The sequence below is a fragment of the Pteropus alecto genome, unplaced genomic scaffold, assembly GCF_000325575.1.
Source record: "Pteropus alecto unplaced genomic scaffold, ASM32557v1 scaffold196, whole genome shotgun sequence".
Lineage (NCBI taxonomy): Eukaryota > Metazoa > Chordata > Mammalia > Chiroptera > Pteropodidae > Pteropus > Pteropus alecto.
Genome location: NW_006439717.1, coordinates 812,652 through 827,058, shown reverse-complemented (window position 1 = coordinate 827,058; position 14,407 = coordinate 812,652). Strand labels below are relative to the sequence as shown.

General features: G+C 51.7%; 1 protein-coding gene across 4 annotated transcripts in view; it reads right to left on the bottom strand.

Moving 5' to 3' along the window:
• Positions 1–1,561: 1,561 nt before the first annotated feature.
• NCKAP5L (NCK associated protein 5 like) overlaps positions 1,562–14,407 on the bottom strand; it is a 35,979-nt gene continuing 23,133 nt past the window's right edge. The window contains exons 3-9 of one of the 4 annotated variants that reach the window (XR_003047808.1): positions 11,627–14,259; positions 10,547–10,889; positions 10,216–10,297; positions 9,583–9,891; positions 9,362–9,504; positions 7,941–8,980; positions 1,562–3,975 (exon numbers count right to left, since the gene is read on the bottom strand). Coding sequence is in view for 3 of the 4 variants with exons in the window: in XM_025050310.1 (XP_024906078.1) it covers positions 8,768–8,980; positions 9,362–9,504; positions 9,583–9,891; positions 10,216–10,297; positions 10,547–10,889; positions 11,627–14,259 (3,723 nt within the window). In the remaining variant the exon portion in view is untranslated. Of the gene's footprint in view, positions 8,981–9,361; positions 9,505–9,582; positions 9,892–10,215; positions 10,298–10,546; positions 10,890–11,626; positions 14,260–14,407 lie in introns of those variants that run through there. The other 3 variants (XM_025050311.1, XM_025050310.1, XM_006916796.3) reach the window with 3 other exon arrangements.

Sequence of the window (14,407 nt, the reverse complement as noted above, 5' to 3'; positions counted from 1 at the left end):
CCTCTGTCCCCTTCTCACCTGCACTTTGGTTGCACTGAAAGCCCAGCCGAGCCCCTTACCCCAAACACAGACCTACTTTATCCTGCTCCTTTCAATACTCTCCCAGCATCACCTCTCCTTTGTTGTGATTTTGAATGCAGACTCTGGAGCTGAACTGCCTGGGTTTGAATCACAGCTCTTCCACAGACAAGCTTTATCTTGGACAATTTACTTAAGCAATCTGAGTCTTACTCGCTCATATTAAAATGGGGAGCACAGTAATGGTTAACCTAAAAAGACTGTGGTGAGGATTAACTGAGTTAATATGTTTAAGCACTTAGAACAGTGCCTGGCACACTGTACATGCTGTACGTGTGTTTGCTCTTATATAGAATTATCATTATTATTTTTGCTCGAGCTGGAGCCTAGGGTATATGACCTCACCTGCCACCCTAGCACTAATCCCCAATCTTTCTTCTCTAGTTTTAGAACCAGACCTCTATATCCTTCTAAGAAAAGAAACAGCAACCACAAAAATCCCACTGTCTTGCAGGTTGGTGCCACGACATTCCTGTTTTTTTTTCTGGGCTCCAGGCTCCTTTGAAAATCCTTGATTTGTGCTTAGCCCGGTCCCTCTCCTCTATCTACAGTGACCATTGCACATCTTCACCACTTTCTCCATCCACGTTGTACGAAATTCAAAAACTACAAAAGGGTAAAGTGAAAAGAGCCCCTTTGTAGCAAATTGGTAAACATGGCCCCCATCTTTTGTAGCTGCACCCATGGTTGTGTGATGACCACTCTGATCCTCAGCACATTCCTTACTCTGTTCTCATCTCTTGAAACCCTTCCGCTGGGCCCTAGAGCTCACAGCTCTTCATCAGCAAAGTCCCTGTGGATGTAGCTTCTTTGAATGTCCCTTTGCCCTCTCAGCTTTCCCTAAGGACGCTGTTCTCCCTGCAGCCTGTTCAGGTGAACGCTGCTTTCTCTCCCTCTGCCCATGTGCCAGGGAGTGTGTGGGGTCTGGATGGTTCCTACCAGAAGTGTGTGAGCACCCTCCTTGCTCTTTATCTTGGACAATTTACTTAAGCAATCTGAGTCTTACACGCTCATATTAAAATGGGGAGCACAGTAATATTTAACCCAAAAAGACTGTGGTGAGGATTAACGTAAGTGCTACTTACAGACTGTTCTTCCCTAAAGTCCCTCAGCTTTGAGTCTCATGTCAACAGACTATACCACCCACTCTGCCTCTCTTTTCCTCTTATTTATTAGCCCCTGGCTACTTACTCTAGTTTCTTGAAGAGTTTGTCTCCTACCTCTCTATCACTCCCTCTGATACTAATTTTGTTCTAATTCTTGGAGATTCAATATCCATACCGATAATCCTTTCAATACCCTGGCCTCTCAGTTCCATGATCTCTTCTCCTCCAATAACCTCACCTTACCTCGCTCTATCTTATATCTTATCTGAGCCACTCACTTCCATGGCATTCTCTGGTCCTTGTCATTACGGATAACTGGAACCCCTCTGTATTAGTGTCCCAAGGCTGCCTTAACAAAGTACGACAGACTGCGTGGCTTAAACAACAAATTTATTGTCTCACAGTTGGGGAGGTTAGAAGTCTAAGATCGAGGGGTTGGCGGGATTGGCTCCTTCTGAGGGCTGTGAAGGATAATCTGTTCCAGGCCTTTCCTCTAACTTCCAGTGGTTCGCTAGCAATCCTTGGCATTCCTCGGCTTGTAGATGCATCACTCCGATATCTGTCTTCATCTTACATGGTGTTCTCCCGGTGTGCATGTCTGTCCTGGTCCAATTTTCTACTTTTATAAGGACACCAATCATACTGGATTAGGACCCACCCAAATGACCCATTTTAACTTAGCTATATCTGTACAGACCCTCTTTCCAAATAAGGTCACATCCTGAGGTCCTGGGGTGAGGACTTCAACTCTTTTTGGGGAGAGGGGACACAATTCGACCCATACCACCACCCATAATCTCAGTTGCATGCATCCCAACCTCTGACCACCACCTCATTTCTTCCCAACATCTTTCTTGCTCATTCCCACTAGTACTCTGTCTCCAAAATTCCTTTGAGCCTACCAGGACCTACAACCTATTGATTCTCCTTTCTCATGACTCTGTCCTCTATTCTCTTTTTTATTTATCCAGTGTAAAGCCCATAGCCAAGTGATAGAACCACTTCCTTGCGTACACCTTCAATTTCCCTTGCCTCTCCCTATCCTTTATTTCATTCATTTGGTAAATTGGCAGCCCTGGCTCATCCAACTTGTTGCCTATTCGGCACCTAACATGGCAGGAGAAAAACTCCCAATATATTCATGTTCATACGTCTCACTTTTTAAATTTTAAATTTTTAATCACCTCAAGTGGACCTTTCATGCTGTGTGGTAATCCTACCAGATTCCCTGTCTAGTTATCCTTTTGAGCTGCCAGATGACTCTCATACTATCTCCTCTCTTCTCAAAACTCCAATACCTCTGTCTCCCATCCTTTCTTTTATCTGATGACCTTGATTATTTCCTTGAGAAAATAAAAGCAATCAGAAGAATACTTCTATAGGTAGATACTACCACAGCCCCCCAATTACCTATCTCATGCCTTCCTCCTTCCTGTACCATAGATGCTGCTTAAGGCCACTTGTGCATGAGAGCCCCCAAATTCTCTCTTCTTCCTCCTGCATCCCCAAATTTTCTCTATTGTATCATTTCCACAAATGTAAAAAAATGCTTTAATTTCTTTTATCTTTAAGAAACCCTCTCTTAGGGCCCGGGAGCAGCAATTCCCCAATAGCAATGAGCATACCTGATGCCCAGATTCTGGTTTCTAAATATCATTTCCCACTAAAAGAAACCAGGATGTCTTTAGCTGATTCCAGGGCTGGGTTGGGGAAAGTCCAAGATGAATCTCAGGCATGTTACATTATGCCAGAAAGTACGTCCTCAAAGAATGATAAGGATTTGTCAGAAAGACAGAAGCCAGCTTGAAGGAACTCCTACTGGCCAAATCGTGGAGAATTTGAGCATCAAAGTAAATAATGGTAGTAGTGGATTATAAACCGTTGACTAAAATAGGAAACCATGAGTCCATACTGACATAAATAACTGCATAATAAATAGTTTGATGAAAATGAAATATTTACATAGTTTCAAAATACCTCCTCACAATGTTTTTGTTAATTATAAAGGGAAGAATAGTAAATGTATAATAGAGAAGCCTAGCAAACACCAATTTAAGAAATGAAAATGAACGTCCTTAGTAATGAGTCAAATAGAAATCATGGCCTGTAAAGTTTAAAAGTGTCAAGGTCATAGAAGTCAAGGATAGATCGAAGAATTATTCCCGATTGAAGGAGACTAAAGAAATATGACAACGAAATGCACTGTGTGATTTTTGAATCAGCTAAGGGACATTATTTGTACAACTGGTGAAAATTGAATATGGTCTGCAGATTCCTGATTTTGATGATCGTATTGGGGTACATGAAAATGCTCTTATTTGTAGGAAATAAACACTGAAGTATTGGGGTGATGGAGTATCAAGTTGGCAACTTACTCTCAAATAGTTTAGGAGAAAGTTATATTATACTTGAAACATTTATGTAAGTTTGAGATTCGAAAATATGCCTTAAAATATTAAAAATCTAATTTATTGACCCCACTCCCCTCTCCTGCTCTCTTCTCCCTTATTCCTTAGAAGAGTTGTCTGTACTCCAATTCTTCTTTTCCCATTTTTTTCTTGAACCACTCCAAACAGCTTTCATTTCCATCACTGCTCCTGTTAATGTCACCAATGATCTCCATGTTGCTAAATCCAAAAGGCAGTTGTCAATCCTCATCTTGGCAGACACATCAGCAGAATTCGACTCTGATTAATCTTTCCTGACATATTCCCTTCGCTTATATTCTTCACAGTCTCTCGGTGCCATCTTTTTGGTCTCCTGCGCTGTTTCTTCTTCGTTTCCTCTGCCCCTAAAGAAATGGAGTATCCCAGGGTTTAGGACTCACAGCTTTCCTCTTCTTACTCCCTTACTGACTTCATCCAGTCCCCTGGCTTTAAATAACACCCATACGCTAATGACTTACTATGCTTTATTATCTCCAGCCCAGGCTTCTTTTCTAAACTCTGGACTTCTATAACCAGCTGCTTACTCCACATTTGCTGTTGGATATTGTCAAATAGATATCTCAAGTTATCATGTCCAACATTTAACTCCTGATCTTCCCTCCCCCAAGTTTGCTCTATCCACGGTCTTCCTCATATCAGTTAATGGCAACTTCTTCCTACCAGTTGCTCCAAACACCTTGGAGTTGTCCTCGACTCCTCCTCACATCCACTACATCAGCAAATCTTGTCGCCTATAGAGCCTCCACCCCAGAACAAGTCGCCGCCATCTCTCACTAGAGTTACCCAAGAGGCCTCCTTACTGGTTTGCTTCCATACTTGCCTTCTACAGTTTATTCTTATCACTCTCTAATGGCTCCCCATTTTACTTTGAGTAAATACCAAAGTCACTACACCGGGCTACAAACTACATGATCACTTACTCCTACCAAATTAGCTAAGAACAAAAAGTTTGATAATATTCAGTGATGTGGAAGGTAGTCCCTCTTATATATTGTTGAAGTGCAATTTGTTAATGTCTATAAAACATTTAAATTAAGCATATTGTATGACCCAGCAATTCCATTTATAGAATTTTATCTATGGAGATACACAAGCGGCCAAAGACACATATGCAATGTTCACTGCAGCACTGCTTGTAATGGCAAAAACATGGAACATCTATACACTCGAAGACATGAGAATGGAGCTTCATGGGCTTTGGGAAGAGCTTCAAGACATAGTCAGTGCTACAAGAAGCAGATCAGTAACTGTAGGATAACCTCAAAGTCTAATAAAAGGTCAGTCTAAACAAGCCATGTGTATTTAAAAAATGATTTGAAAGGTTTACCAATCAACTCGAATTATGTCTGGGGAGTGAGAATGGGAGTTGAAGTATAAAATAGACTCTTCCTCTTCCTTGGATAACATTCTATTCAATTTCAATTACCTTTTTAAGAAACTATGAACATGCACTTTTATAATTTGCATGAGATCTTCCCCACCACAGTATCACACAAATGCTCAACTGTATTTACTTCAATTTTGCATGTCTTTAAAAAATTTATTTATATGCTAGAATGAACTCATACAGGATTATAGAATGGGGTTTATACCTAGAGTTTTCTGCAAAGCATGATTATTTCTTTTTTTAAACTTTTTTTTTTATAAAAGAAAACATACTCTGTAGAAAATCTATAAAAGGGTAAAGAAGAAAATAACCACTGGCAACCCAGAGAAAACCTCAGCTAACATTTTCAGACATTCCTACAAAAGGCGGGGCGAGCAGTGAGGTGGAACCTGAAATCTTTTCATAGTCTTTTGCTGATGCCTCGATGCCATTTGGCAGGGATAAGGGGGGTCTGGCAGCTCTGGCTTCTTTTGTTCAAGAACTCCAACAGAAAGGGTCATACTGAATGTTGAGGCAAATATTGACCCATTGTTCATGGAGAAAGCAATGAGGTCACTTTAATCCTGCAAGCAGACATTGCAAACTCAGATATAAAATGTTCTGTCATAGTGAGGATCTAGTGGTCTTTTAGCAAAACCGTTCCTTAAAGTTCAAGAAGAAATTGGTTTCTCAGGAGTGTCTGACTCACCTGTGTGTCCCCCACAGAATTACTTCAGATGGACTATTCGGTCTGTGCAGAGGGTGCACACAGTTATGTGGGATGTGGGGTGGCTCGCCTGAGCCCATCACCCTTAGCAGCATAATGGGGGTGGGGGAAGATTTAGGAACAAGAGCTGCTCACCTTGGAACAGTTAGCAGGAAAGGGCTGGCTCCACGTGCCAGGTGTAGTTAATGCTACCTTGCTTTGGTGACTGACAGACATTTCCCCAGTCAGCCCATACCGCCCCAGGGACCAAGGTACCACCTTGCATTCTCAGACACTGGAGAACAGAGCCTGGTAGCAGACTGACCAGACCCTGGTGACATAAACAGATAGACCCTTTGGTCTTAGCTTTTAAGAAGTGAAGTCCAAAGTCAAACCCACCATGCCAAGCTCCTTCCCAGAAAGGAAATACGGTAAATATCCTGCAGGCAAACAATTCTGTTCTAACAAGAAAATGAGGCAATCTATCAGGTTCAAACAGAGAAAAGGGCTTGAAAAACCAAGAAATAGTAAGTTAGTAGAAGGATATAGACTTCTTCGAGCCCACTTGGCAAGAGGCAGAGATTTGTAACTTGATGATACCATACTTAAGACCATCAAAGCAGAAGGGATGGTGGGAGAGAAACCTGGAAGTAAAAGATGGAAGAAAATGGGATCTTGACACTTAAAGAAAATCGACATCTGACTTGACCCTTTTCTAAGTCTCGTTCATTTCTTTCATGATGACATCAACTAAGGGAAACATGAGAGAGTGAGGCCAGGGTGGGGGAGGGGCTAGGAACAGAAGCAGAGAGCTAAGGAGAAAGTCTGGCTGATGGGAACAGCTGGTCTCGCCCAATCTTCTAATACTCCATAGGTAAGGAAAACCAAGGCCTGGAGAAGAAATGCAACTTTCCCCATAAAACCAGACTGTGTGGCTGACTCTTGACTTCCAGTCCAGTGCTCTCACCCCTGCCCACTGACTCTCATACTATCTCCTGCCCATCAAGGGTGATCCACAGGCTAAAAGGGGAAGAGAAGAGAAAAGTCCAGGCAGAAGAAAGCAAAGCTACGCACCCAGAAAGGAACTACTCTCTCCATCACTTCTCAGCCCTGGGAAGCCATTGAATGTTTTCAAGACTCGATATCTTCATCTGTGAAATGAGGATGATGGCGCTTCCCCCAACAGGGCTATGGTAGAAGTTAGGGATCAGGAGGCTGGCAGCATGGTGGGTGTTTTATTTTAATGGGAGGGTTCCCCCCGCCCCCACTTTCTGGAGCTTTGGGGAGCTGGAGACACTGTTGGAAGGAGCTAGCATAAAGGGAGGTGCTGACACCCTTCTCGCCCCCAACCATCTTTAGACTACTCAGAGCATAAGAGAGTCCAACGGTATAAATGAGTTGTGACAGGGCCCAGCACTACTCCCTGACCTCGGCTCAGCAAGCCTGTGGTGTCAACACAGATCATGTGTCTACTACAGGGTCCTCACGCCCACAATGAACCGTCCAGAGTCCCAGCCACAGTGCTTGGGGTGCCAAGCATGCATGCTGCTCAGGTGGCTTCCAGACTGTACGCCATGGGGAGGTGGCAAGTGTAGGCTATGTCTGGTGTGAGCTCCAGACAAGTCATCCCGCACCTTGCAACACGGGCAGGAAGGGGGCCTTCCTAGGCCCAATTCAGCGAGCCAACGAGATGAGCTGGCTGCCACCTGCTTCACCTTCAGCTCACTGCCCAGCTGCATGCCCAACAGGAAATCCAAAGGCTGGAGGGCCTAAACCACCCCCTGGTCTTCTCATGCCATGTGAAGCATCTGAAACGTGGAAGTCCAGACCCTTCCACACAGCTCCGCTCCTGGCCTCCCCATCCTAAAAGGAGACTCTGAGAGCCATGGGAACGTCTGGTTGAAACGAGGTAGAAATTGGGGCAAGAAGATCCAGGGAAAGCTCAAGTTCTGAGTAGAAATCAGAAAGTAGCAACAGTTTGAGACTCAGTTGTGCCTCACTTCATGGCAACAGGCTACACACTCAAATCTGCCTACCCTCCAGCCTCTGAAGCTCAGTTTTCAGGTCCCACCCCACCTGGTACAGACGGGGGTTTTAAGTGCATGTCCACGGCCACCATCCGCACGCACAGGGCAGCCCCGCTTTCTGCCCTGGCCAAGCCATGGGCCAAGAGAATCTCCCCAACCCAGGCACCATTCCGAGCCTAAGCAGGCCCCAATTCCTCAATCCTTAGTTACCTTCTAGGTGACTCTAGCCAGCTCCTCTGGTAGCGGGGCTGCCTCATAAGGGTGCCTGGGACAGAGTCTCACTCGCACCCAGGTGCCCAGTCTCCATCCACCTGTCCACCTGAGTCCTCTCACAGAACAAGCCGAGTCAGGGGCAGGGAGGGGCCTCCACATTTTATTAGGGATACTGCAGAAGCAGAGGCTGGAAGCAGAGCAGCCATATTTATCACAACAGATAAGTTAACCGCAGTGCGGGGACTGGGGCGTGGTGGTGGTAGGGACCGGGCCTGGAGCATTAATATAAAAAAACAAAAAAAGACAAATGTACCCCAAAGACATGGGGGTGGGGCAGCACCATCCAGACAGCAGGGAGGACCAGGGCAGACAGAGAGAGAAGGCAACTTGGCCCCTCGCCCCCAAACTCCACCAGAACAGGGCCCCCGGGCTGGCCCCGTGGGGGCTTGGGGCAGGGAGCAGCCAGGTTGGGTGGAGGTGGCACAGCTGGCGGGCAGGAAGCCCAGCACCACAAGATGGCTCAGCCTGAAGTAGGAGCTCGGGCTGGGACACAGCAGCCTGGAAACCCAGTCCCTCGGAGGAAGAGCCTTACTCTGGGTGAGAGGAGGGACCACAGGTGGGGCCTCTCCCTGAGCTGAGAGCGGTCATCTCCTCCACAGCAGCGGTGGGCAGTGGGGTGTGCAGGGACTCCCTCCACTTTTTTATCCATTTGTCTCCTTGGTCCCTTCAGGGAGGAGCCCCACTGACCCCCAGGGGCGGGGCCTGAGGAAAGCCAGTCCAGTCTATGGTCCCCAGCTCCAGAGGGGGGGCCATGGCGCAGCCCCTCAACCCTGACTCCCACAGGAGGAGAGTGAGTCATAGAGTGAGTCGCTGAGAGACTCTGAGGTTTCCAGCCCTGGGGGACCTCCGCTGGCCACTCTGCCTTCCTCGCCCATGTCTGATGTGCTGGGGGTGCGGCTACCCCCAAATGCTGGGCCCTGGGGCGTAGGGGCTGGGCGGCTCGGCTCCAGGTTCCGTTTCCGGTCCACGGGCAGGTCCTGGAAAAGGAAAAGCAGCTCAGGGAGAAGCAACTCTCGCTTTCAGTCTGAAAGGCATTGGGCTCTGCCCCAGATGGGGCTCTGCCCTTGGGATGTGAGCTCCGCAGATGGGGCCCACTGAGGTGGGGCACTCAGAGGAAGTAGGCTGGAGGCATGACTGAGCAGGTCCCACCAGGGTTCTGGGGAAGGAGAGAAACCCTTTCCTCAAAAGGGGACTGAGGGAGGTGGGTGGGCGGCTAGAGGGGCATCCAAAGGGCTGTGTCCTCTCAATCCTCCTCCCCGACAGGACTGTACCTGACTGGAGACTTGAGAGCATACTGGTCTCCCCTTCATTCACCTTGCCCTCCAGTCCCATCCCCTCTCCCCTTTGGCCATGCTCACCATGGGAGTCCTGGGCAGCCCCTCCAATTGTCGGGATGGGCACAGGAAAGGGTCGGCAGAGCCACCAGCTGCCCTTGAGTTGGGGAAAGTCCAGTTCTTGGCCAGCTGGACAGGAGGGGGAGGGCCTGGGTCTTCACAGGGATCTATGTGGTGACAAGGGGAAGGTAGGTAGTGGTGGGTGAAGCTCTGCGGACGGCCCACCCACCTGCCTGGAGACTCACCATCAGGACAGGTCTGATGGCCCCGGTGGCTAGGAGCAGCAGTGAGCAGTGCAGGGAAGGCTGGCATGCTGGGGTGCCGCCCGCTCACCAGCAGTTCTTCTATGCCTGGCACCTCACGCTCCAACGTGTGGGCACGGCGGGGGACTTTGGTGAGGGGTGGGGGCCGAACTGGCGGAACTCCGGGTGGGGGGTCCAGCCGCGGTGACTTGGTCTTGGGAGGATTCTTGCTGGGGGTGCCACTACTGCCATGGTCTGGGGGCGGAAAGGTCCCAATGCCGCTGTCCAGGGTTCGAGTCAAGGAGCTGCAGGCTGGGGAGGGGAGGGTAAGTCACAAATGTGAAGCTGCAATTGTCTCCTCTTTCCAGCTTCCTGCCCCAGCTCAGGCTCTACCCCTGGTCAGGGGCCCTTCAGGCCCAACAGGCCCAGTTGTCCCACCTTCCCTAGGCTTGGGGAATGGGGGACAGGTACCCTTTTAGGGAACGAAGGGATTTCTGTGCAGCCCCAGTGTCCACCTGGTGCTTGGCACCAAAATGGCACTCAGGGCCTGGTAACTGCTGCAGTGACAGGAAGAAAGAAGTAAAGTAAGCAGCGGGTGAGCATCAAGTCCCATCCCTGGCCCTTGACCCTGCTGACCTGTGAAGTGTGAAGTAGGCACTGGCTCAGCCAGGCTGTCCTCCGAGGGCATCTCTTCCCGCCTCCCTGGCTCGCTGCTCAGCTGTGTGGGGAACAGGAGACCTCTGAGCCCATTCCTCCCCCAACACTGCCATTAAGAAACCTGCAGTATGGATCGGAGTGCCTGCAGCCTGCCAGCCCTCAGGAGGCTCTCTCCCCACCCCAGACCCCTCAGAGACCGGGAGTGCATCTGGCAGCTCCCAGGCCCCAAGGAGTGGAGACCTCCAGGGGTAAGAGATCAAGCAGGGCCACAGGGCCAGCCTTCCACCCAAGCCCCATCCCAAGAACCTACCTTTCCAGAGGGTTTTCCACAGCCCTGAAGAGGGCCCACCAAGCCATTTCGGGGTCCACAGGCTGACCAGGGGTTCTTGGGGTCAGAGGACACTGGCTGGAAGTCACCATACTCAGTTTTGGGCTCCCGCCAGCTCTTGGGTGGCAGCTCCTTGCCATCTACCCTAGAGGCAGCATTGCAGATAGGGGTGAGGAAAGCCTGGGCCCAGGTCGTTCTGGCTTTGCTCCCTCCAAAAGGTGTGGGCCTAGTGAGGAACCCACGACCCTCTGCCCCTGGGGAAGGGGACATATCCCTGGTGGTTGGCCCCAGCAACCCCGCCTGACACTGAGAACAGTCAGAGACTCTAGAGAAAATCACAGAGGAACAGCAGGGTTAGGGAAGATGGGAGAACTCATCGAAGCTATGCAGGGTCACACCTAGAGATCATTTGATAGTGTTGGCAAGTAGACGGCAGAACAGGTCACGTCCTAGCCCACAGAAGGCACACTTGCTTTCCCCAGCTAAACTTCAGAGCATACTTGCTGTCCAAATCACACCCTACCTGTGGCCCAATTCCTGAGGACATTCTGCCTTATCTGGTCCAGACAGAGCAAACCCAAGATGGGGTGGCCCCTTCTCTAAACCACAGCTCCCATTGCTGGGTCTGCAGCAGGTGCCAAAGGGCAAGATAGGCCTAAGGGGATCCTCCTTGTTCTACAGGATGGAAAACCCCAGAGGAAGAACTTCATCAGGCCATGGTTAGGAACCAATATTCCCTTGACTACTATGTGCAGGCACTTACACAGGCTGCCTCATCAGACACAGGAGACAATTCAGGAAAGTGTGGACTGTTCACTCTCCCCAAATGATTAACTGGGTCTTACAAGTCTGACGTCAGACAGCGAGAGGTGGAGAGCAAGGCATAAACCCATCTTTCCTCAGTCAAGCCACCAACCCCTAGATCCTTTGGTGACATTTTCTTGACCCCCCAACCCCTTTTAACCTCTGTGAAGCCCAAGCTCCCAGGACAGGCAGTCCCAGCACAGTCCCTGGTATGTACTCCCGTTATCGATCACCTGGTAACTTGTCCTAGGCTCTCACCTGTTGAGTAGCTGCTGCATGAAGGTGTCTGCGCCCTGGTACATACCAGCCAACTGGCCCTGGACCTGCCCCAGCCCTGCACTGGGCCCTGGTGCTGGTCCCCCAGCCCGCGGCTGGGCCCTGCTGCTCAGGTAGGCCTTCTCCTCCTCCAAAGCCCGACGCAGGTCTTCTGCCTTAGCCATCAGCTTGGAGATGTTGAGGCTCTCGGCTTCCAGCTTCCGGGCTTCCACCTTGACCTCTTTCCGAAGTGGGGAGCCCCCGCTGGCCCCTTCCTTGCTCTTGGTGGCCTCTGTGCGGCGGTTCAGTGCTGGCAGCTTGCTCTTCTTAAGGCCAAACCAGCTGGCGATGCTGCTGGTGTTGCGGTGCTTGGCCTCAGTGCCTGGTGCCCGCTCCTGGCCCTGGAGCCGCAGCACATTCTCCTCAATGCCCTTCATCACCTTCTCCTCAATAGCCGAATGTGGGGCTCGCCCCTCAGGCCCCTGGCTTGGGTCAGTGGGTCCTGGTGCTGAGGGTGAGGGCTGAGCTGTGGTGCTGCCGCAGTCTGCCCAAGGTGGGCCCTTCCCCTTATCAGGCTTGGGGGGCTCCTTGGTAGCTGGCGAGGCCACAGGTCGGGGCACTGCCTTGGTAGGTGACTTGGAAGGTAGCTTGGTCGGGCTGCCGTGGGGACTCTTGTTGGGCTTGCACAGGCTAGGTGCTGAGGTTGGCACTTTGGCAGGGGTGCGGGGTACCTGGGGACACAGGGCCCCTGCCAGCCGGCTCTTGGCCAGCTCCACTTTGGTGAGGCAACTCCTTGGTGAGACAGGTTCCAGGTCCACCCGGGCCCCCATGGAGTGGGAGGAGTAGACTCTGGCCCCTGGGTCCCCCAGGAGCCCAGGGTCCTGCTGCTTCAGGCTGCTCGTGCCCAAGGCCACTGCCCCCCGCAGGGCACCCTTGGCTTCTGACTGTTCAGGGGCCCTGGGGGTGGGGGATGCCATGTCTCCAGTGCTCTCCCCTGACTTTCCTGCTCCCCGTGCCTTCTCGGTGCCAGGCTTGACTGGCACCCCATTCTTCTCTGGGCCCTGGGACCCTTCAGAGCCAGTCTTCAGTTTCCCCAGGGCTGCCAGTCTGTCCCTCAGAGGTGTATAGCCAGGATCCCCAGGTCGCCGCCCTGCCCCCTGGCTGGGCTTCTTGGATGAGCTGCTTGGGGTCCTGCGGCCAGGATGGGGAGACTCTGAGCCTGCCTTGTCCAAACTCTTCTCCTGGGGACTCCCATAGGGGCAGGATTCTGGGAGGCAAGGGCTAGGGGAAACTCCGGGGCTTCTGAGGACCTCAGGGGCCTGCGGCACCTCTAGAGTTAGTTGTGGGTAGGTGGGCACCTGCAGTGGGGATGGAGGTGGCTCTGGGGAAGGCCCCCTAAAGGTGCTCCGGGAAAGGTCCAGGATGTTCTCGAAGCAGGGAGACACCACTGGTCCTGGGGACAGTGTGGAGGTGGACAAGGGTGGCTGGGGAGGTCGGAGTTGTGTAGAGTCTGGGGTTGTGGGGCAGGGTGAAGGGCTGGTGGGCAGGCCCTGGGCTCCTTCTGGGGACAGCTCTCCTCCCCCCAGGCCCCTGCGGGTCAGCAGTGGGGAGGGGCTGCCATCGGAGCCACTGTTCCGGCAGGGGATTCGCGAGTTTCGGGGGAACTGGGGGCTGAGCTGGGGGCCTCCTGGGCTAGGGACCTTTTCCGAGGCTGGAGGCAGCTTTAGGAACTTGAGACCTCTGGCTGGAGAGGGCAGAAGGGGTCCCTGGGCTTCTCCGGGAGAAGTGGGGCCAATTTGGAGCTTGCTTTTCACCTGAGATGAAGAGTGGGGGTGGCCAGGTCGTGAGCCCAGGGAGGCATCCCCTGCACCCACAAACATGCTGAGGAAGGGGAGGGGCCCCTGGCTCTCTGAGGTAGCACCAAAGCCTGGCCTGTGAGCCTCTGGGATACCCCCACCCCAAGGTGACTTGGGGAGGCCTTTGGACTTGGGCAGCTGTGGGGGCCTCTGGTCTGGAGAGGATGGCTGCCCAAGACCTGGGTGGTCCCCGTTGAGTGGGCCTGCAGCCCCAGCCAGGAAGGCCTGTAGGTATGATTCTGTGTCCTCAAGGAGCTGACCCAGGTTCAACTGTTTTCGGGCTAGGGCCCCGAGCAGGGAGTCGGGGCTGGGTGCCTCATTGGGGTCACCTGCCTCATCAGAAGAGGAGGAGCTGCTGCTGCCTGGGGCACAGGGTGGGCCAGAGCTGGTACCCTGGGCTTGCGGGGAGCCCCTAGCAGGGCCCCAGAGCCGCCCAGAACCCTCTTCCTCCCCTGGGCCCCCTAAAAGGTGCTCCCAGTGCAGTAGGCCTCCCAGACTACTAGGGCCTAGTAGCAGGTAGGGGGCCCAGGGTGAGGGTTCTGCCTGGGGTGGGCCACACAGCTCGCCATTGATGGGCTCTGGAGAGCCAGGACCCTCGCATGGAGGCCGCCAGGGGGCAGCAGGTGAGCACAGAAGCAAGGGGTCAGTCTCTTCCAGGGCTCTCAGCACCTCCAGGATCTGGGCTTTCTTTCGAAGGAATGGGGACAGGGCATCCAACACTGGGGGTGGAGCGGCCGGGGGTCCTGGGCCTCCTGGACGCAGCTGCTGCTCCCAACACACCTTGGGGGAGAAATGGCATGAAGAGGAGACCATGTGCAGACCCAGAACCAGAGCTGGGCATAACTGAGTATGTTAGGAACAGAGCTGGCCCGGTTTTGTCTGTGTCCCCAGAAGAAACTGATAGCTCCTGGGATATGATGGTTTGGCT